The sequence below is a fragment of the Mesoplodon densirostris genome, chromosome 6 (genome assembly GCF_025265405.1).
Source record: "Mesoplodon densirostris isolate mMesDen1 chromosome 6, mMesDen1 primary haplotype, whole genome shotgun sequence".
In the NCBI taxonomy this organism is placed as follows: Eukaryota; Metazoa; Chordata; class Mammalia; order Artiodactyla; family Ziphiidae; genus Mesoplodon; species Mesoplodon densirostris.
Genome location: NC_082666.1, coordinates 42,761,080 through 42,786,261, shown reverse-complemented (window position 1 = coordinate 42,786,261; position 25,182 = coordinate 42,761,080). Strand labels below are relative to the sequence as shown.

General features: G+C 35.3%; 1 protein-coding gene across 6 annotated transcripts in view; it reads right to left on the bottom strand.

The window, feature by feature from the left end:
* The window catches only part of AGTPBP1 (ATP/GTP binding carboxypeptidase 1), a 186,626-nt gene that overhangs the window by 128,829 nt on the left and 32,615 nt on the right, over positions 1-25,182 (bottom strand). For 5 of the 6 annotated variants that reach the window (XM_060101661.1, XM_060101663.1, XM_060101662.1 and 2 more), the window contains 5 exons: positions 13,892-14,016; positions 6,411-6,478; positions 1,984-2,047; positions 1,175-1,321; positions 440-571 (listed from right to left, as the gene is read on the bottom strand). In XM_060101661.1, coding sequence (XP_059957644.1) covers positions 440-571; positions 1,175-1,321; positions 1,984-2,047; positions 6,411-6,478; positions 13,892-14,016 — 536 coding nt within the window. Of the gene's footprint in view, positions 1-439; positions 572-1,174; positions 1,322-1,983; positions 2,048-6,410; positions 6,479-13,891; positions 14,017-25,182 lie in introns of those variants that run through there. The other variant, XM_060101665.1, reaches the window with a different exon arrangement.

Here is a 25,182-nt window from a genome sequence, read left to right as displayed (position 1 = left end):
GCTCCTGTGCTATTTATTTTCGGTTCTGCTACTTCCCTATTCATTACTGAAGAGAATTAGCTCCAGGTGACTATGCCACCGCATTCCTTCCTTCTCAATTTTCCTCTCATCTGTGAAAATCCAAATAGGCATAGAAGTTTTTCCAGCTTCCAATATCCTCATATTCCTCCAAATCTTTTCCACAGGCCACCTACTCATCCCCCTTACTACATGCCTTTACATACTGGGGGAATTAATGAGAATTCTGAAGATTTTGTCAACTCAAGTTCTTACCCTACCTCACTTTTGTGGTGGGGGGTTAGAATTACAAAGAGCCATATTAAATATTCTCTTTCCTTGTCCACAAATTTTAGAGACTTATGAAGTTAAAGTACAAAATTTTCATTTTGTGTTAACTTCACAACACTGAGTTAACTAAAAGCTGCTCTGAAATACTCACAGTTGGCAGAATATACTCGTAAAAGCTGAAGACAAGGCAAAACCAAGCGATGATTCTGCAAATTCTGTTTGACCAAATTCAGGGTTATATTTAGAGCTCCATTAATTCTAGCTTTCGCTCCAAATTTTTTGTCTGTTTAAAAAAAAATGAACAAACACAATTTATTCATATATAACTTCTGAATAAAATGAAATGTCATAAAACAATGAAATTTCTAAAACTAATATTGTAAATTCATATTATCAACTAAAAGTTGATCTGAGATAATTAAAGCTGTAATCACTTTCTTATATGATTATGATTAAAAGCTTAACTAGACTGTAAGCTTTTTAGGCACTGAGACGTGACTATAAGATGACTATTACTGAAAAGCAAACATATTCTACCAGCATGCTCCTCAAAGCATTCCCATCCACACTCCCTCCTTCTGGCCTCAACAATATCCATGTTATGTGTATCTTTATAACATACATATGCCAGGGACACACACACCAAGACATACTTCTGACTTTAACACATTTTTTCTTCCTTTTTCCACCATATGCAATAGAATTACTCAGGAATTTAGGATCCTAAATTCTTGCAGGTCACTAGTTGACTGTAAAAAGCATTCCATGATGCAGACCAAGAAAAAGCAGTAGCATTTTAGATTGTAAAATTTACCAGTTTCAAGGCACACAGAATTGATGTAACAAAAACAGTTCCACCTGATAGTCATACAAACGAAACCCTTACCTTTCGGTCCAATTTTTGCAAGAATGGAATGAATCTGCACCATTAACTCCTCATTCAGGGGAGATTCTTTGCTGGCGTTCATAAGTAACTGTAATAATATTTGTGAACCACCTTTGGAGACTAAGAAACTCGCTCTTCGACCTCCACCTAAGAAGATTTTTGAAAGAAATATGCTGAAATCGCAAATTCTTCTATAACATATTAGATATCACAACTTGTTAGCTTTAAAGAAGTATTAAAAGTGATGACTTCAGAAGGCAAACAAATAGCATCAAAATAAAATTTTATTTTATTTATGTTAGTTTAACAAACAGTGCAGACAGTAAATAAAAGTGATGCAAAACTCTACATTCAAGGCTCTAAAACACATGGGTTTGAGGGACACCAGAAGATGCCAAAAACAAAGCAAGAACAAGAGTATGACATTTTCGCTTCCAAATTCCAATACTCAGAATAGCCTCTGTATGAGTATCAGAAAATTCCAAAAAAAGTACACATGATGCACTTCTGATCATTGTATACAAACAGAAATTACACCAAAAGGGCCTCCCTGGTGGCGCAGTGGTTGAGAGTCCGCCTGCCGATGCAGGGGACACGGGTTCGTGCCCCGATCCCGGAGGATCCCACATGCCGCGGAGCGGCTGGGCCCGCGAGCCATGGCCGCGGGGCCTGTGTGTCCGGAGCCTGTGCTCCGCAACGGGAGAGGCCACAGCAGTGAGAGGCCCGCGTACAGCAAAAAAAAAAAAAAAAAAAAAAAAAAAAAAAAAAAAAAAAAAAAAGAAATTACACCAAAGGAAACAAAAACTTACCAGCTGACACCAGCTCAACAAGAATGCTTAAGATATTAAGTGTAGTTTGAAGATCTTTCGTGTTCTGAAATAAATAGTTTATTTGCTTTATTAAAACATTGTAAATTTGTGATTCCCAAACTTTTTCTGTCTGTCGGGAACCACCTATATTTTACAGATGACCTTTTTGGTTTCTCTAAGAATAAACGTATTCAGGTTTTCACTATTCTCACACATCGCTTCAGTCTCTTCTTATTGCCCTTAAAATTTTTTGGAAATCATCTGAGTTATTATTTTCTTATTATCAACAGGAATTAATTTGTGATTTGAACTCATCAACTTCTACCAAATAGACAATACAAATAAATGTATCAAAGTATAAAAGGCACTACAATGTATATATGGTGACTATCCAGTGAGCTCCCCTCTCAAAAAGTAACTGCATTATCAATTTCTTATGCATCCAGCAAGATACTGTACACACATAAAAGTAATCCATGTAAATACACATGTATACATGATTTATTTCTCCAAATGGTATTACTGCTCTGTAGATAACTATTTTTCATACTGATATTTTTACATGTCAATAAATAGTTTCTTAACCCTTTTTTAAGGGCCACATGATATATTCCACTGCATGGCAATACCACTGTTTATGCAACCAGTCACCTATCAATGGGATATTTAAAATTTTTTAATCTTTTGCTATTAAAAATTGCAACCAAACCTAAGTATGTACACTTACAGGGAAGCAAGTACAACTGTACATGGGATAAATTCCTAGAATTGCTGGGTCAATGATATGGGCATTTATTTTGATAGTAGATATTACTAACTTGCTCTTCACTGAGCAATTTACACTCCAACCCACAATGCAGAAAAGTAACTATTTCCCAAAGTCTGAACAACCAATCTAATAAGAGAAAATGTTTAAATACTGTACTTTGGTTATATTTCTCTTACTAAAAGCAATGCTTGGATGAAGAAAACCACATAGACAGCAGAACTGTGGCCTATTCAAGGAACTGCCTCATCCCCAGAGTGGAAGGATTTTACAGTGCTTATTTAGAGGAATTTCGGAATTGCAATGTATCAGTGACTGGAATGGGACGCTTGTTCTTCCCCTTTCCAAAAGGGAATAAGTGTTGTCTACTTCACCATTTAAGGGCAGAGACTAATGGAACCAGAAAGTCAAATCCAGACCAGAAAAAGGACCACACATTAACCAGAGACCCTCGTCTTAGCACTGTGGGTGTTAACTGGACCACTGGCTCACTGGGGACGGAGTTGGAAGAATGAGAGACAAACATTTGTTAAAGAAAAGAATGGACTGCGGCACGAGCAGTATTGCTAAGTGTTCATCTTCTTCCTGGGTACACAGCCAAACCACATTTTCCAGCTCTTTTGCAATTAGGTTTGGGCCATGTGACTGAGTTCAGGCCACTGGAATCTGAATGGAAGTTACACTGCCCTCTCATTTACCAGGGAAGTGGGATAATTTTTTTTTTGAATAGTTTTTTATTTTTAATTTTTAAAAAATTTTATACAATTTTAAAAGGTTACTTTCCATTTACAGTTATTAAAAAATATTGGCTATATTCTCCATGTTGTACAATACATCCTTGTACAAAACTATCTTGCACTCTATAGTTTTTTTGGGGGGGGAGGGGATATAGTTGTTTTACAATGTTGTGTTAATTTCTACTGTACAGTGGAGTTCCCTGTGCTATACAGCAGGTTCTCATTAGTTATCTATTTTATACATATTAGTGTATATATGTCAATCCCAGTCTCCCAATTCATCCCACCCCCCCTTTCCCCCCTTGGTGTCCATACGTTTGTTCTCTACATCTGTGTCTCTATTTCTGCCTTGCAAACAGGTTCATCTGTACCATTTTTCTAGATTCCACATACATGCGTTAACATATATTTGTTTTTCTCTTTCTGACTTACTTCACTCTGAATGACAGTCTCTAGGTCCATCCACATCTCTACAAATGACCCAATTTCGTTCCTATTTATGGCTGAGTAATATTCCATTGGGTATATATACTACATCTTCTTTATCCATTCGTCTGTTGATGGGCATTTAGGTTGCTTCCATGACCTGGCTATTGTAAATAGTGCTGCAATGAGCATTGGGGTGCATGTATCTTTTTGAGTTATGGTTTTCTCTGGGTATATGCCCAGTAGTGGGATTGCTGGGTCATATGGTAGTTCTATTTTTAGTTTTTTAAGGAACCTCCATACTGTTCTCCATAGTGGCTATATCAATTTACATTCCCACCAACAGTGCAAGAGGGTTCCCTTTCCTCCTCACCCTGTCCAGCATTTATTGTTTATAGATTTTTTGATGATGGCCATTCTGACCAGTGTGAGGTGATACCTCATTGTGATTTTGATTTGCATTTCTCTAATAATTCGTGATGACTAACAGACATATAGGAGAAACTGACAATAATACATAATAGTAGAAGACTTTAACACCCCACTTACATCACTGGACAGCTCATCAGACACAAAATCAAAAAGGCAACAGTAGTCTTAAATGACACCAGAGGCCAGTTGGACTTTATAGGTATCTACAGGGCATTACATCCCCAAACAGCAGAATACATAATCTTTTCAAGTACACATGGAACCTTCTCCAGGATAGATCACATGCCAGGCCACAAAACAAGTCTCAACAAATTAAAAGGCACATGAAAAGATGTACAATAAGGATAATTATTATAGAAGTGCAAATCAAAACAACGATATATCACCTCACACCTGTCAGAATGGCTATCATCAAAAAGAACACAAAAAACAAATGTTGGCAAGGATGTGGAGGAAAAAAACCATGTACACTGTTGGTGGGAATGTATATTGGTGCAGCCACTGTGGAAAAGAGTATGGAGCTTTCTCAAAACTAAAAATACAACTACAGAATGACCCAGCAATTCCAATCCTGAGTATATATCCAGGAAAAAACAAAAACACCAATTTGAAAAGATATATGCACCCCAATGTTCATAGCAGTACTATTTACAATAACCAAGATATGGAAGCAACCCAAGTATCCATAAACAGATGAATGGATAAAGAAGATGTGATATATATATATATATATATATATAAAATAGAGTATTACTCAGCCATAATAATGAAATTCTACCATTTGTAGTAATGTGGATGGACCTAGAGAATTTTATGCTTAGCAAAACAAGTCAGACAGAGAAAGACAAATATTGTATGCTATCACTTATATGTGAACTCTAAAAAATAATACAAATGAATGTATAAAGCAAAATTGGAACATTCTCACAGATACAGAAAACTAACTAGCGGTTACCAGTGGGGAGAGAAGATGGTGGAGGGGCACATTAGGGGTACAGAATTGAGTTACAAACTACTACGTATAAAACAAATAGGCAACAAGAATATATTGTATAGCACAGGGAATTTATAGCCATTATCTTGCAGTAATGTTTAATGGAGTATAAACTATAAAAATACTGAATCACTATGCCGTACATCTGAAACTATAAAATATATAATATTGTAAATCAATACTATACTTCAATTAAAGGAAAAAAAAAAACAGAGAATTCCCTGGCAGTCCAGTGGTTAGGACTTCACGCTTTCACTGCTGAGGGCACAGGTTCCATCCCTGGTCAGGGAACTAAGATCCCACAAGCCATGCGGCACAGTCAAAAAAAAACACACACACACACACACACATGAACTTACTCTCTGCTCATTTTTTTTCCAGTTCTACTAAGATATAATCTGACATATAACATTATTTAAGTCTAAGATATACAATGTACTCACTCACTCCTTATTTTTAACATTACACTGAATAAAATATAAAATCTTGATTCTGACTATGTCTTGCTGATCCACCCCAAACTGTTACACTAGCATTGAAACTTAATTAATATCAATATAATATAGTTATTCAACCAATGTATGAAGTAAACTTAGTCATAAATGAATAACTAACAGAATAAATGAGAATTTCCAATTTCAATCTTTTTTTTTTTTTTTGGCCATGCCACACATTATGCAGGATCTTAGTTCCCTGACCAGGGATCAAACCCATGCCCCCTGCAGTGGAAGCACAGAGTCTTAACCACTGGACCGCTAGGGAAGTCCCTCAATCATTTATTTTAAGCTAAAGATTTATTTCCAACTAATGCTTTATTTTCTATTACCAATTAGAATGGCATATTAAGATTTAAAATATGGTTATCATTATAATCCTAGGGAAATACACTTAGAGGTTCATCTAATATACGTTAGAATTTTTATATCCCCATTCCAAATAATTTAAAAAAGAAAACAAACTTCCATTCATTTGCTCTACCTCTAGGATAAAAATTTTGTACTTCGTAATTTTTTTTTCTCTCAGTATTGGTTGCTATTAAGAGCTACATAATTAAAGCATGTCAGTGACTTACCTCTAATGTTGACAGCAGAACTTCCATTCCTGTAGAACCTTTGGCCGTCATTTCTCTCCTTGTTTTTTCTGAAAAGTAGGAAAAAAAGTTTTCTTCTAAAACATGAAAGAAAAAAAATTACATATAGTTTTATCACACAGTTAACATTCACTAATATTAGATATTATATTAGTTATAATTATATTATACTAGATAATATTCCCCATGGTATACAACATATCCTTGTGGCCTATCTTACATCAAATACTTCGTACCTCACTCCTCACCACCATATTGTCCCCCCCTCCCTCCCCACTGGTAACACTAGTTTGTTCTCTATATCTGTGAATCTGCTTCTTTGTTGTATTCACTAGTTTGTTATATATTTTACATTCCACATTTAAGTGATATCATACAGTATTTTCTTTGTCTGACTTATTTCACTTAGTATAATGCCCACCAAGTCCATCCATATTGCTGCAAACAGCAAAATTTGTTCTTTTTTTATGGCTGAGTAGTACTCCATTGTGTGTGTCTGTGTGTTTGTGTGTGTATATCACATCTCTTTCATCCATTCATCTGTTGATGGAACTTAAGTTGCTTCCATATCTTGGCAATTGTAAATAATGCTGATATGAACATTGGGGTGCATATATCTTTTCAAATTAGTGTTTTTGTGGCTTTTTGGATATATACCCAGGAGTGGAACTTCTGGGTCATATGGTAGCTCTATTTTTAGTTTTTTGAGGAAGCTCCATACTGTGTTCCACAGTGGTTGCACCAATTTACATTCCCAACAACAGTGTGCAAGGGTTTTTTCTCCACATCCTCACCAACATTTGTTATTTGTGTTCTATTTGATAATAGCCATTTTGACAGGTGTGAGGTGATAGCTCATTGTGGTTTTGAGCTACATTTCACTGATGATTAGCAGTACTGAGCATCTTTTCATATGCCTGTTGGCCACCTGCATTTTCTCTTTGGAAAAATGTCTGTTCAGTTCTTCTTCCCATTTTTTAATTAGGCTGTCTGTTTTTTTTTTTTTTGATGTGAAGTTGTATTAGCTGTTTATATATATTAGATATTAATCCCTTATCAGTCGTATCATTTGCAAATATTTTCTCCCATTCAGTAGAAATGGAAACTAGATGATCCTTTTCATCACAATAAATAGAAAAAAAAAGGTTGTCTTTTTGTTTTGTCAATGGTGTCCTTTGCTTTTAAATTGAATTAGGTCCCATTTATTTATTTATTTTTGCTTTTATTTACTTTACTTTAGGACATGAATCCAAAAAAATATTGCTGCGATTTATGTCAGAGTGTTCTGCCTATGTTTTCCTCTAGGAGTTTTATAGTATCCAATCTTACATTTAGATCTTTAATCCAATTTGAGTTTATTTTTGTATATGGCGTTAAAGAATGTTTTAATTTCATTCTTTCACATGCAGCTGCCCAGTTTACCCAGCACCACTTACTGAAGAGGCTGTCTTTTCTCCATCGTATATTTTTGCCTCCTTTGTCATAGATTAAGTACCTGGGTTTATTTCTGGGCTCTCTATCTTGTTCCATTGATCTATGTGTCTGTTTTTTGTGCCAATACCATACTCTTTTGATTACTGTTGCTTTGTAGTATAGTCTGAAATCTAGGTGTGTGATTCCTCCAGCTCTGTTCTTCTTTCTCAAGATTGTTTTGGCAATTTGGGGTCTTTTGTGCTTCCATACAAATTTTGAAATTATTTGTTTTAGTTCTGTGAAACATGCCATTGGTATTTTGATAGGGATTGCACTGAATCTGTACATCGCCTTGGGTAGTATGGTTATTGTAACAATACTGATTCATCCAATCCATGAACACGGTATATCTTTCCATCTATTTTTGTCATCTTCAATTTCTTTCATCAGTATCTTATAGTTTTCAGAGTACAGGTCTTTTGCCTTCTTAGGTAGGTTTATTCCCAGGTGTTTTACTCTTTTTGATGCGATGATAAATGGGATGGTTTCCATAATTTCTGTTTCTTATATTCTGTTGTTAGTGTACAGAAACTCAGCAGATTTCTGTATATTAATTTTGTATCCTGCAACTTTACCAAAATTCACTGAGGAACTCTAGTAGTTTCTGGTAGCATCTTTAGGGTTTTCTATGTATAGTATCATGTCATCTGCAAACAGTGACTATTTTACTTCTTCCTTTCCAATTTGGATCCCTTTTATTTCTTTTTCTTCTCTGATTGCTGTGGCTAGGACTTCCAAAACTATGTTGAGTAAAAGTGGTGAGAGTAGGCATCCATGTCTTGTTCCTGATTTTAGAGAAAATACTTTCAGCTTTTCATCACTGAGTATGATGTTAACTGTGGGCTTATCACATATGGCCTTTATTATGTTGAGGTATGTTCCCTCTACGCCCACTTTCTGGAGAGTTTTTACCAGAAGTAGATGTTGAAATTTGTCAAAAGCTTTTCTGCATCTATTGAGATGATTATATGGCTTTTATTCTTCAATTTGTTAACGTGGTGTATCACACTGCTTGATTTGTGGATACTGAAGCATCCTTACATCCCTGAGATAAATCCCACTTGATTATGGTGTATGATCCTCTTAATGTATTGTTGGATTCAATTTGCTAATATTTTGGTGAGGATTTTTGCATCTATGTTCATCAGTGAAATGGGCCTGTAATTTTCTTTTTTTGTTATATCTTTGTCTGGTTTTGCTATCAGGGTAATGCTGACCTTGTAGAATGAGTTCAGAAGCATGCCTTCCTCTGCAATTTTTTGGAGTAGTTTCACAAAGATAGGTATTAACTCTTCTCTAAATATTTGGCAGAATTCACCTGTGAAGCCATCTGGTCCAGGACTTTGGTTTGTTGGGAGTGTTTTAATTACTGATTCAGTTTCATCACTGGTAATTGGTCTGTTCATATTTTCTGTTTCTTCCTGGTTCAATCTTGGGAGACTGTACGTTTCTAAGAATTTGCACCTTTTTCCTAGGTTGTCCATTTTATTGGCATATAGGTGCTCATAGTAGTCTCTTATGAGCTTTTATATTTCTGTGGTTTCAGTTGTAATTTCTTCTTCATTTCTGATTTTATCAATTTGAGCATTCTCTTCTTTCTTTTTTTGATGTATCTGGTTATAGGCTTATCAATTTTGTTTATCTTTTCAAAGAACCAGCTCTTATTTTCACTCATTCTTTCTAATTTTTTTAAGTCATTTCATTCATTTCTGCTCTGATCTTTATGATTTCTTACCTTCTACTAACTTTGGGTTTTGTTTGTTCTTTCTTTTTCTAGTTTCTTTAGGTGTAAGGTTAGGTTGAGATTTTTGTTTCCTGGGCTAAGCTTGTATCACTATTTTGTATCACTAATTCCCTCTGAGAATTGCTTTTACTGCATCCTATAGATTTCAGACCATTATTTTCATTTCACTTGTCTCCAGGTATTTTATGATTTCCTCTTTGATTTCTTCAGTGATCCATTTCTTGTTTAGTAATGTACTGTTTAACCTCCACATATTTGTGGTTTTCGCAGGTTTTTTCCCTTGTAGTTGATTTCTAGACTCATAACATTGTGGTTATAAAAGATACATGATATGATTTCAATTTTCTTAAATTTACCGAGGCTTATTTTGTGGCCTAGCATGTGAACTATCTTGGAGAATGTTCCATGTGCATTTGAAAAGAATGTGTATTTTGCTGCTTTCAGATGGAATGTTCTATATATATTTATCAAGTCCATTTGGTTAAATGTGTCATTTAAGGCCAGTGTTTCCATATTGATTTTCCGTCTGGATGATATGTCCCTTGATGTAAGTGGAGTGTTAAAGCCCCCTACTATTATTGTGTTACTGTCCACTTCTCCCTTTATGCCTGTTAATACTTGCTGTATGGATTTAGGTGCTCCTATATTGGGTGTAAATTTATTTACAATTGAACTGATCCCTTGATCATCATGTTAAGTCCTTTGTCTCTTGTAATGGTCTATATTGTCTGATACAAATATTGCTACCCTGGCTTTCTTTTGATTTCCATTTGCATGGAATACCTTTTTCTGCAGAGGAAATGTTTGAAGCTAGCAGAGGCTGATTCATGAGGATCAATGAAAGAAGCCATCTCTATAACATAAAAGTGCAAAGTAAAGCAGCAAGTGCTGATGTAGAAGCTGCAGTGAGTTGGCTACACGAAACAGCAGATTTTCAGTGTAGACAAAATAGCCTTATATTGGAAGAGATGCCATCCAGGACTTTAATAGCTAGGGAGAAGTCAATATCTGGCTTCAAAGCTTCTCTCATTAGGGACTAATGTATCTCATGACTTGAAGTTGAAGCCAATGCTCATTTTCAATTCCAAAAATTCTAGGGCCCTTAAGAATTATGCTTAATCTACTCTGCCTGTATTGTATCAAAGGAACAATGAAGCCTGGATGACAGCGCATCTGTCTGCCACATGGTTTACTGAATATTTTAAAGCCCACTATTGGGACCTACTGCTCAGAAAAAAAAAGATTCCTTTCAAAATGGGACTGTTCACTAACAATGCACCTTGTCACTCTGATGAAGAGCTCTGATGAAGATATACAAGATTAGTGTTGTTCTCATGCCTGCTAACACAACATCCACTCTGCAATCCATGGATCAAGGAGTAATTTTGCCTTTCAAGTCTTCTTATTTAAGAAATACACTTCATAAGGCTATAACTGTCACAGGTAGTGATTCCTCTGATGGATCTGAGCAAAGTCAGTTAAAAACCTGTAAAGAATTCACCATTCTAGATGCCATTAAGAACATCTGTGATTCATGGGAAGAGGTCAAAACATCAACATAAATAGAAGTTTCAGAGAAGTTGATTCCAACCCTCATGGATGACTTTGAGGGATTCAAGACTTCAGAGGAGGAAATAACTACAGATGTGGTGGAAACAGCAAGAGAACTAGAATTAGAAGTGGATCCTGATGATATGACTGAATTCCTGTAATCTCATGATAAAATATTAACAGATGAGGAGATGCTTCTTATGGATAAGCAAAGGAAGTGGTCTTGAGATGGAATCTACTCCTGGTGAAGATTGCTGAAGTGACAACAAAGGATTTAGAACATTACAAAAACTCAGTTGATAAAGCAGCAGTAGGATTTGAGAGAATTAATTCCAGTTTTAAAAGAAGTTCTACTGTGGGTAAAATGCTATCAAACAGCACCACATGCTATAGAGAAATCATTCGTGAAAGAGTATGTGTGGCAAACTTCACTGTCTTATTTTAAGAAATTGCTACAGCCAACCCAGCCTTCAGCAACCACCACCTCAATCAGTCAGCCACCTTAAATATTGAGGCAAGACACTCCAACAGCAAAAAGATTATGACTCACTGAGGGCTTACATTTTAAGCAATAAAGTATTTTTAAATTAAGGTATGTACATTTTTTTAGACATATGCTATTGCACACTTAATAGATTACAGTACAGTGTAAACATAACTTTAATATGCACTGGGAAACCAAAAACTTCATGTGATTCACCCTATTGCAATATTTGCTTTATTGTGGTAGTCTGAAATCGAACCTACGATATCTCTGAGGTATGCCTGTAGTTCCACATATGAACCACAGCATATATTATAAATAATTTATTATTGATAATAGTTGTATAATGTAGTTATAATGTCCCACAGTTTGGCTATATCAAAATTAATTCAACCATTCTCCACAGTTGGATATTTAAGGTTGTTTCTTTATCTTTGACTTTACAAACACTGAAATAAACACCTCCAAATATTCTTTTATATAATAAGATTTTTATTTCACTCAGATTTCTGAGAGTGAAAGTGTTAAGTAAAATAGCAGGTGCACTTTAAATTTTAATAAACATTGCCAGATTCCTTCCTCCAAAGTTTATAATAATTATTGCACCACCTACAGTGTATGAGAATACCCTATTTTCCATGCCATCAATGGCACTGGATATTGTCATTCTCTAATTTCTGCCAATTTAAGTAGTGAGAAATATCTTAGTTGTTTTCATTAATAATTCCTGACTTTTAAGAAAGTAAAGAACCTTTTCATATGTTTACTGGTTATTTGCATTTCTTCTTCTTTGAGCTGTAAATTACTAATCTCTCTCTCTCAAATGGATAGACAACTGGATTATCCTATAAATAATGATGGGACAATCTTTCACTACTAATTTATACTGTGTTAACTATAAACAGAGTCATTGTATTATACAACCCCAGGGGCCAGTATTCAGGGGCTGGCTCTCCCATTTGTGGGTGGCAGGGTGGGGAAAAGGACAATCTCTGGTAGTGGTATGACTAGGGGCATTTTCAGTAGTGATGTTGGAGTCGGAACTTCTAGACTCTGATGGGAAGAGTCTACAGTGGTGAGAGCAATTATACGCAAGTAGTATCTATAGGTCTGGAGAATTTGTTTTCTTTTTTTTTGCTGGGGTGTTTTGTTTTGTTTTAAGGAGTTATTTCATATGCGAATACAGTGAATATACTTGGTACATCTATCTATCTTTGCACTAATACAGTGACCATCCTTATACATTTACCTTAGTTGATAAGCACAATATTTCAATGACCTACACCTCCAGAATAATGAAATAATAAAAAACTAAATAAATTAAAATAATTGGGAATTGTCTGGATCTTAATTTTAACAGAATGCCTTGAATGTGTCACTGTTAAATATAAAGGTAGCTACTGGTTTACCCTTATTTAGAAAAAGAAAAATCAAGGGTTTTTTTTAATCAAGCACAGATTTTGGAATCTTAAATTTCTTTTTTAGCTCCTATTGAGATAATCACATAGGTTTTATTCAACCGGTCCAAATAATGCTATACTGATATATTTCTTGATATTATAATTGGACTTAATTCATTAATGTTTTATTTGGGATTTTTCAAATTTAGGTTCCTGAGTGCAAAGTTAATACTTTTCTTCTCTTGTACTCTGTCAAGGTTTTGATAACAACTCAGTAGTACTAGCTTCATAAAACAGATAAATTATGCCTAATTACAGATATCATTTATTGAACATTTTTAACATTATTTTTACATGCTTCTCATGTAAATTACATGATAATTACATGATACCTCTTATCTCTATTTCAGAGACGGTGCAGCTAAATCCTAGAGATTCAAAACTTCCCTAAGGTCACCCAATCACTGAATGACAGGGCTTGCATTTCAAAGTGGGGAACAACACTAATAACCAACATAATACCTGCCATCTTTTTGTCAACATTCTAGAAAAAGTAGTACTGGAATTAGGTGTTGTCTGAAAATTGGGGAAAGGGGGGCATACATACATAAGTAAACTCATAATCATTTTTTAGAAACAATGCTTTGAAGATCAATTTCTTCCACAGTTATTCACTTTTCTACGTCTTGAGTCTATGCGAGAAAGTTCAATTTTTACATAAAACCATGTATTTATCAAAAGTTTGAACATTCTTAGCATCTACTTTTAAAGAATTAAGAAAGCATTCCAAAAACAAGAGATTAAAGTTTACCCTGACTCTGAGCCAGATGAAGAATTTTTGATGTAACATATCTGGCAGTATCTGATTCTGTAGATTCAGTATTGATCTTCTCCAGCTGAGCCAGGAGTCCCACAATCCGAGAGTTATTGGTAAGGCTAAAAAAAGAATGTTACTTTAAATCAGGGCACATTCTACATCAATTGCAAATAAAATACTATAAAGATCAGTGTTAAAAACAAATCAAAACAAAATTCTACCCTTCTAAAAACATTAAGCATTTACACATGTCACATTTCCTTACTCTGTGTTAGAGCTTAACATTGCTATGTTCTGTTGATTTACATGAGAAACATTCTATTTCAGGAAACCACAAATGTGCATTCAACCCTATCCAGCAATCTTTTATCACATCCTGACAATTCACCTTTCCACTCTCCAAGAAGACTTTTTATACATCCTATGCTCTCCTCAAACCTCTAACCATCCCTTCCAACCCACTCCATTCTCAGTTAGCACCCTGCTTCATAACTATTATAAAATCAAAAAAGAATACATTCATTTTCCCACAAATAGTTCCTTAAACCTCTCTGATTCTCTAGCCACATTCTTTCTTCTTTATTCCCATTCATTATACATTTGCACATTTGGTGCTATTCTAGGTACTGCCAACAGTAAACAAAATGAACAAAAATTCCTGCCCCTCAGAGTGAACATTCTAATGGGACAAATTAAATACATAAATAATTATATAGTACGAAGGAGGTAGGAAGCACTATGGAGAAAAGCGGGTTGTGGGAATAAAAGATGCAAGGGTGTGGAAGGTTGCAATTTTAGACAGGGTGGTCAGGGAAAACTTTGAGAGGGTACCATTTAGGGAAAGGCCTGAAAGGAGTAAGAGAGTAAACGGTGCAGATACCCACAAAAAGAGCTGACCAGAAGACAGAGTCACAATCATCAAAACATCAAGGCAGGACCATGCCTGCGGTATTCAATTAAGAGTGAGATGGCCACAGCAGACTTAAAGGAGAATAACGGTAAAAGATGAGGTCAGAGTTGAGGGTGGGGTAGAAGAGAGCACAATCATTTAGAGCCTTATAGGCCACTGTAAAAACGTTGACTTTTTGCAACTAGGTGAGACGGGAAGTTTTTGAGGAGAAGAGTGATGTGATCTGACTTGCATGCATTTATTTATTTATTCATTCATTCATTCCTTTATTTATTTATTTTTATTTTTGGCTGCGTTGGGTCTTCGTTGCTGTGCACGGGATTTTCTCTAGTTGCAGCGAGCAGGGGCCACTCTTTGTTGCGGTGCGTGGGCTTCTCGTTTTGGTGGCTTCTCTTGTTGTGGAGCATGGGCTCTAGGCACGAGGGCTTCAGTAGTTGTGGGTCACGGGCTCTAGAGCACAGGCTCGGTAGTTGTGGCGCACAGGCTTAGGTGCTCCGCGGCATGTAGGATCTTCCCGGACCAGGGCTTGAACCCGTGTCCCCTATGTTGGCAGATGGATTCTCAACCAGTGCACCACCAGGGAAGCCCTGACTTGCTTTTAAAAGGCTCTCTCTGGCCGGTATGTTGAGACTCAAAGAACAATCCCTCCACTGGCATGCCTGACCCCAGCCCTTCTTGCATTCCCAATGTATTTATTCCTTCAATTAATCTTTCTCTGATTCATCATTTAGCTCTCCCTTTCAACTGGATCATACCCATTAGCACACAATATGATCCAGGAGCTCCCACTAGTTACCACCCCATTTCTCTGCTACTCCTTGAAGGAAATGTCTGTACTTGACCTCTCCATTTCCTCACACGTTGTTCACTTTTTCAAACTACTACTTTGGCTTCTGCACTCTGAGGACTCCCCAAAACCTCCTGTGGTCACTTCTTTCCTTGTCAGATTCAGAATCTCAGCCCTACCCCAATCAGCTCCTTCTTTCTTCACTTTCTCCCTTGGGCTTCAGTGGCTCCATATTCTCCTGATTTTCTTCCTATCGCCACTTCTTTTAGATCGACTCTACTGGCTCCTCCTCCAACAAACCTCTAGATGCTGAGGACCCCCCACAGCTCTATCCCCAGCCCTCTTCCCTTCACTCTCTCCATTCTACTGCCCCGAGCAATCTCATCTAACCCCACAGCTGGGGGTTAGATTAAAACTGATATGCTGCCTGGCTCCTACATTCAACTCCAGCCTCAAGCTGCTCCTCTTCCAAATCTTAACTTTCCCAAACTCACATGAAACCATCAGTTGCTCAAGACAAAAATCTAGACTCCCCTTCCCATGCCCAGCTCAATATTAGCTCCATCTCTAAAACACCTCAAATCCATCCACTTCTCTCCATATCTTATCATTATTACTACCCAAGTCCAAGCAATCATCATTTCTCACTTGGCAATTACAGCATCCTAAATAATTTGCTTTCATTCTTGCTGCCCTCATACTGGGATCCAAACACACTGGCCTTCTACCAAGTTCCTTGAATATAGCAAGTTTCTTCCCAATCTCAAGGTCTGTATATTTGCTGTCCTCTCAACCTAGAGGATAATTTCTGCCAGTTCTTCATATGCCTGGCTCCTTCTCATTTCAGGTTACAACCTGAAGATGTCCCCACTTCTCCGCCAGCCCCTCAGCTTCCAATATTAAAATGTGTCCAATGATGTAAGCTTCACAAAGGTAAAGACCTTGCATGTCTTATTCTATATACATAGTATTTCGAACAGTGGCTAGCACAGAATAGGCAATACCCAGCTATATTCAGAATGAACAAAGAAATGAAGAAGCATATGGAAAACAGTATATTTATACATTTTTTAGATTAACAACTAGACTCAATGCTTTAAATTTGGAGGTACTTCATCTGAAAAGGTATCTGGAGGATGAAAAAAACATATTGAGCAGACTATTTAAGAATGTAACTAAAATAAAATAATACAATATTTCCCAATTTTGCAAATAGCCAGCATTGTATGGAAATGAAAATACATATCACTATGTATAAATCTCTAAATGAAAAAACAACTCAAAATATATACAGTATGATATTAACATAAAGTTTTAAAATATACAAACTCAATACAATATATCCTTTAGTGTGTGTGTGTGTGTGTACATATATTTTCCTCTCCCCAACAATGGTATCATTAATATGCTTGTCAATTTTTATTTTCTGTAAACTGGTAGTCGAATTTAAAGGCCTAACCTGATCAAGGCCTGATTTGGTGACATGAATTCTTTATAAGTGGTACTGTAATCTTCCATAAGGAAGCAAACAGGGTCTGGTTATCTTACTTTTGTAATATAAGCAGTCACTGGTTACCACTGCCTAGATCCATTACTTTAGTAGGGGTTGAAAAGCACTGATACTCTACCATTTCCATTCCTTCTACTTCTTAACTAGGACAACTCCATAAAAAGAAAAATCCCTTATTTAATTATCCAGAGGTATAATTCATCAAATAAAAGCAAAATAAATGCTGGATTTTTAATTTATCTTTATTTACCAGTTTTCAGAAGAATGAGTTCATTTCCAAAAGTCCCCCCCAAGTAATCAATGAAGTATTTTGATTTCATGTATCAATATGTACTCACAGATTTAAACACATATGATACATTTTATCCACTGTAGTTATTAATGCTCAAATTGCCCCATCTTTGATCAATGGGAGCCTCTTCATGTGGGCTCCCAAGTCCTTTTGTTATGATCCTAGTCTTTGATAGCTTCCTGGATTTCTGATATAACAAGACTGTTATTAGGCCAGCAGTTCTCAGTATGCTCTACAAAACTGAGTACTTGAGACTTTCAGAAAATCTGTGAGGTCAAAAACTATTTTCATAAAAATACTAAGACACTATTTACCTTTGACACAGTGTTGACATTTACATTGTTGATCTGAAGGCAATGGTGGATAAAGTGCTGGCACATGATACAATCAAGACAGTGACACCAAATTGTAGTCACTGTGTGATACCTAGCAGTCACCATGTTCTTCACCAACATGCACTCACAGTTAAAAACAAAAATGCCAGTTTCACCTATGAGTATACATTTTTTTAATATTCTGTGTGCACATAAGACATTTCAGCTGCACAATGAAATATGATGGTTGAGGGAAAACACTTGTGTGGTTGTTTAAACTGCAAGCTGAACTAGTTACTTTTTCCATAGAACATCATTTTTACTTTAAAAACACAACTGACAATGATTATTCGCACTGGGGTATTCTGGCATACATTTTCTTGGCGATAAACAAAGTGAGTCTATCATTTCAAGGAAACAACTGATAGATTTGTTACCAATGATTAAATGTGAACTTTCAAGCAAAAATTAGAATCTTGGAAAACAAAGATCTACCATCATGACCTTGACAGCTTCCCCCTACTTAAAGAATTTTCTGATAAAATCACTGGTGATATTAGTAAATGTAATTTTTTTAAACTGTGTAATAAACATTGTCAATATTTAGAAGGTCTGCATAACTCACTGAATCAGTATGTTCCAAATACTGACCAATGTGTGATGTTACAAATTCAGACATGGAAAAAAGAACCAGTCAATATGCAAAAGAGACCAATGGATTTTAATGTAAAAGAAAACAAAAAGTTCACATATGTGGTTGCTGATTCCACAGTGCAACTAACCTTTAGGAAACTACCACTTATCAAGTTTTAGTGTAATATCAAAGAATATCCACTTCAATTTGAATTTCAAACAATATGGCTTTATTTCTAAAGTACATTGTTATCATTCAGAAATGTTTATTCCTAGCCCGGAGATGGAAACAACCTAAGTGTCCATCATCGGATGAATGGATAAAGAAGATGTGGCACATATATACAATGGAATATTACTCAGCCATAAAAAGAAACAAAATTGAGCTATTTGTAATGAGGTGGATGGACCTAGAGTCTGTCATACAGAGTGAAGTAAGTCAGAAAGAGAAAGACAAATACTGTATGCTGACACATATATATGGAATTTAAGAAAAAAAAATGTCATGAAGAACATAGGGGTAAGACAGGAATAAAGACACAGACCTACTAGAGAATGGACTTGAGGATATGGGGAGGGGGAAGGGTAAGCTGTGACAAAGCGAAAGAGAGGCATGGACATATACACACTACCAAACGTAAGGTAGATAGCTAGTGGGAAGCAGCCGCATAGCACAGGGAGATCAGCTCGGTGCTTTGTGACCGCCTAGAGGGGTGGGATAGGGAGGGTGGGTGGGAGACGCAAGAGGGAGGGGATATGGGAACATATGTATATGTATAACTGATTATTTTTGCTATAAAGCAGAAACTAACACACCATTGTTAAGCAATTATACTCCAATAAAGATGTAAAATAAATTTTTTTAAAAAAGAAATGTTTATTCCTCACCTATAATTATTACTCTTGCTTTAATCACATTTTTACTATTTCTCTCCGAATACTGAACACACAACTTTATTTTCCTCCATCATAAATCAAAGGACAATTAGCCACAATTATCTGAAAAGGCCTTTTATTCAACTATTCCTTCCTTTTCTAAATATATATCTATGTGAGCCCATATTGTAGTCATATACTTTAACAACATGAATACACACAAAAACATATACGTATGTACGTATAACATATGTATGTACTATATACAATATGTATATTGATGTATGTATGACAGTTTGAACTCAGAAGCAGATAAGAGAATCTAGCTGTCTTCCATTAAGCCAGACATTAAAGAGATTTGCAAAAATTTAATAAAACATGCCACCTTCTAAATATTTTTGACAATTTAGTTATTTTAATATAAAATATTACTATGTTATTATGCAATGGGTTTATTACTGTTATTTTTAAATGAAGTAATAAATTTTTTTTAATTTCTCAGTTTTAATTTATAATATGGTAAATATCAATAGATAAAAAATAATGCACATTCAACAAAAGATTTTTGGAGTCATTAATTTAAGAGCACAAGGGAGTTCTTAGACAAAGAGTTTGAGAACTGTTGTTCTCAACTTATCTTGCACATTTTGTGCTCTGATCTGGAATCGACCCTTTCTCCAAAAAGCCCTGGTTCTTTTTGGTAAGAAATGGTATTAAGACACCACAGTCTGCATACTAGAGAGCAAATACATCTTTAAAAACAATTCTGTAACCTAGATTTAAGAAAAATTTGCATTATGGAAACCAGGATTCTGAAATTTAATAATTGAGTGGGTTTTTTTGTTTAGTTTTCTCCAGTTATTTTTCTCTTAAAGGTCATCTGTTAGCATTTTTCAGTAGCTAATAAAATATCTACTATTAAAAATATTCAAAAACATATAAAACACACTGATCATAACACAAGCTATGGTCCATTCCAAAGTAAGAGTTTGAATTTTAAATTAAATTATACCACTATCAAAGTAAAACAACTTGCAACTAAGTGATTTCTTTCTAAGAATCATGCTCTTACAAATTATAGATGGATAGATGCATGAATTTTTTTGAAGGACAGCAAACAAATGGAAATTAAGAACGTAGGCAAGTTGATTTCCCTATTTTTACTTTTCTTATTGACAGAATAAAAACTGAACGAAGGGCTTCCCTGGTGGCGCAGTGGTCTTCCCTGGTGGCGCAGTGGTTGAGAGTCCGCCTGCTGATTCAGGGGACACAGGTTCGTGCCCCGGTCCGGGAAGATCCCACATGCCGCGGAGCGGCTGGGCCCGTGAGCCATGGCCGCTGAGCCTGCGCGTCCGGAGCCTGTGCTCCGCAACGGGAGAGGCCACAACAGTGAGAGGCCCGCGTACCACAAAAAAATTAAAAATAAAAAATAACTGAGCGAAATGTTCCAAGCCACCCCCAACTCAGCTCTAAAAATTTAAGGCTGTTGACACTAATGTTGAGAGAACTGCAGGGTGAACACCAGAGGGCAGCTCTACCTACTGAATGATTTTTAGACTTTGGAAAATCCAAGGATAAAGGAAAAAACAAAAGCTATACAGCTATTCAATGAGCAATCTGAGCTACACAGCAGAGCAGAAAATTGTTAAATAAAGAGGCTCAGACAAGGATTTATCTTCCCTGCCTTGCCCTATTTTTAGATGAATCGAAATGAGACCAAGACCAACCTCGGGAGGTTCCATTTATAACTGCTAATGTTAATTACTTTATAGTAAAAAAAATCATGGAATTGAAAATATGATCAATGTGAAATACATCAAATCGATTTAACTTTCCAATGTATATTTTAAAGATACTATCACTCAAATATTTGTTTCACTGTAGTGGTCTCCTACTGCTTTTGATTCTTTGAGTTTACATTCAGCCTTACAGCTACTTCCCTAAAAACATAATTTTTTTGTACGTTACGAAAGTCTCAATGGTGTATAGATATTATCTTGCAACAAATGATTTCCCAAGCAAGTGCAAGGGCTAAAGAACCTATCTTCACATTATAAATAAATTTTATTAGCTTTTCATCTTAAAATGTAAATTGAATACAGATAGTAAACGTCTTCATAAACAAGATATAAACATCTGACAGCAAAAACTTCATTAAAATATATCAAAGTTTTAGACTTAACCAAGACTCATAGTAATTAAGATTTAATTTCAAACAATATAGTTTTATGTCCAAAATATGCACGTTATCTTTCAGAAATGGTTGTTCCTCATTTATAACTCTTTATTTTTATTACTTTTGCTTTAATCATATTTTTATTGTTTCTCTCCAAATACTGATCACAAATCTTTATTTTTCTTTATTGTACAGCAAAGGACAATGAAAAATAGAAATTTCACTATCATTCCTTTATAGAAATAGCTAAATATTTAAATATGTAAGTTTGGAAAATAATATTCTAACTGGAAGAGAACAATACTTCTCTAACGACTTCTAAGATAATAATTAAACACAATAAAGACTTCTTTAACAATAAATGTAGCTCAATAGTATCAAGTGATTTGTTAAAGAAAACCAATAAAAGTTTGTTAAAAATTTAAATTACCTGAATTTATACCAGTGTCAACAATAATTAAAGCTATCCTCTAAATTTCTTCACCAAAGTTAACTAAATGCTAATTATTTTATATTCATTATTTTAAAAAACTTCTCCAGTCATGTTCTAGTGGGATTTTAGGTAAGTGCATATGGCTAACTTCTAACTTTAACTTTCCCCCAATATTTATTCTCTCTTTTATAGTAACAAGAGTTTTAGCCAGGCCTATTCCAACTCTGTTAAAACCACATTTCTCAGCCTCACTTTATACTCTTAAAAATTATTAGGGACACCCCTCAAAGAGTTGTTATTTGTATGGGAAACAGGGATAAATCTGAAAAACCAGTGCACTGAAAACTACAAAATACTAGTGAGAGAAGTTAAAGAAGATCATAAATAAAAGAGAGATATATCATGTTCAAGAGTAAGAAGACAATATTGTTAAGATATCAATTCTCCCCAAAATGATCTACAGAATCAAGGCAATCCCAATCAAAATACCAACAGGCTGTCGTGTAGAAATTGTCAGACTGATGCTAAATTCATATGGAAATGCAAAGAACCTAAAATAGGCCAAACTTTAGAATAAAGAGAAAGGTTGGCAGATCAACACTATATGCTAAATTCATATGGGAATGCAAAGAACCTAAAATAGGCCAAACTTTAGAAAAAAGTAAAGGTTGGCAGACCAACACTACCTAAATCTTGAGACTCATTATAAAGCAACAATTATCCAAGCAGTGAGGTATAGGCACTAAGATAGACATGTTGATCAACGGAACAAGACAGAGTATAAGAATAGACCTACACATCCACAAATAACTGATTTTTGATAAAGGTACAAAGGAAACTCAGTGAAGAAAGGACAGTCTTTCTAAAAATGGTGCTGAACAACCAGATATCCATATAAGCAAAAAAAAAGAACTTCTATCCATACCTCGCACCACATATAAAAATTAACTCAGAAAGGAGCATAGACCTAAATGTAAAATCTAAAACTATAAAAACTTCTAGAAGAAACATAAGAGAAAACATTGGTAATATGGATTATGCAAATATTTCTTAGATGCAACTCTAAAAGCATAATCCATAAAAGAACAAATAAGCAAATGGAAATCATCTAAATTTGAAACTTCTGATCTTAAAAGATACTGCACAGAATATGAAAAGACAAGACTGGAAGAAAATGTTTGCAATTCAAATATCTGATAAAGGAGTTGTATCCATAATATATAAAAAAATTCTAAAACTCAACTATTAAGAAACACTACAATTTCAAAAACTGGAAGATTTGGAAAGATATTTCACCAAATAAGTGCATGAAAAGATGCTCAACATCATGTCATTAGGGAAATGCAAATTAAAATCACAACGAGATACTAATACACCCCTATTAGAATGGCTACAATTTTAAAAGAATGATCATAAGAATTTAAGAATTTGAAAAGAATGACCGTACCAAGTGTTGGTGAGAATGTAGAACTAGAACTTTCATACACTGCTGCAGGGAATAGAAGATGGTATTAATGTCTTTGTAAAACAGATTGTTGGCAGTTTCATAAAAAGAAACACAGACCTACCATATGCTTCAGCCATTTCATTCCTAGGTATTTAGCTAACAGAAAATAAAGTGTAAGTCCAAAAATGTTCATAACAGCTTTACTTGTAACAACCAAAAACTGGAAACAACCCAAATGTCCAAAAGTTGAATGGATAAACAAATCGTGGTACATCAACACAATGGAATACTACTTACTAATCAAAAAAAAGGTATGACTGCAAGAGATGATTATCAAAAATAATTGCGCTGAATCAAAGAAGGCATACCCACACCCCTACCTTCTACCTCCACCCCCACCCCCAAAAAAGACATACTGTATGGTCCCATTTATATTAAGTTCTAAAAAAGTCAACACGTCTGTAGTGACAGAAAGCAGATCAATGGTTGTCTGGAGTGAGGGATGGGGTGGGAGAGAAAGATTACAAAAGGGCACCAGTAGACATTTGAGCATGATAAATATTTTAAGTATTTTGATAGACAGGATAATTCCAGTTATACATAGGCCACACTTACCAAACTGTACTCTCTATGTACAGCTTGTTGTAAGATGATTATATCTCAATAAAGCTGTTTAAAAATTCATAGGTACTGTTGGTGTAGTGGATAAGGCAGAAACTAAAGAAGAGTGGTTAGAGAGTGTGAAATGAGATGTAGATTTCATTTATAGGCTATTTCAAATTTTTTGTCTTTTGAGGAAATCAGATAAATTGAGTAGTAACAGAAGAGCAGAGTCTAAATATTGGAAAGCCTAGATCATGTTTAAATGATAAGGAATGGAGGAGTTAAAGATTCAATATAGAACAATACTAATGATTAAAAGACCCTGAAAAGGAAAGAGAGAGGTGAAATCTAGAACACAGGTGACAGTATTAGTCTTTAACAAAAAAACAGACACATCCTCTGTTGCAGTAAATAACAGGAGGGTAAACAGAGGATAGAATCAAGTAAAGGGGAGTATGCAAATTTTGTGTAAGAAATATAAGGATAATAAACTGTATTATCTCTGTGATATCACAGAGAAGGTCAACTGCTGAGGGTATGTATATGATACATCTGAGGATTTCAAAGATTTGAAAGGTATGAAGAAAGTGTAAAACAGTCATTAAAAAAAACTGAGAAAATGAGCTTTATAGAGAACCACAGTAGTAAGATTACTGATCAATAATGATCCATAATTTTTAGCAATATCTTCCAAGTTAGTTCATCCTCCAACATCATTCAGCTGCTCAGTAAAGGTCTACCCAGGGAAAGGACTTCGTCAGGTATGTGTGATGAAATAATACAAAGTGAGGTAAAAACATTTCAGGTATTCCAAGAGTGTAATGATGAACAATGGATTCTACACTGGGTAAGAGAGGAAGAGATGATAAAAGTCAATAGCTCAGAGCTCTGGATAAGGCAGAACTCTTTGCAGTACAGCCACTTGAACAAGTGAGCTAGAAAGGTAAAAGATTTTTGTTGGAAAATGAAAAGTCTGAATTAGTACTTTGAAAGGAGAGTTTTGCTGGTGATAACACTTAGGGCATGAACATGATGATGGAGAGTAGGGAGTAGAGAAAAATTCTGCTTCTTGTATCTTACAAAATTTTCATTGCTTGATTTGTCTCACCACCCACTCATATGGTCTTTAAATCTGCCAATCTAATCCATCCAATTACAGTCCTTGCCTAAACTCAGCAAGTATCAATATTCCACCCACTCCTCCAGATTTGCTAAAAAGCAAGAAAGTCTCAAGCCAGCCCTGCCTCTTCAAGTCCATATCACACAATAAACACCTATTTATGAGGATCCTGTTTTCTAACTCT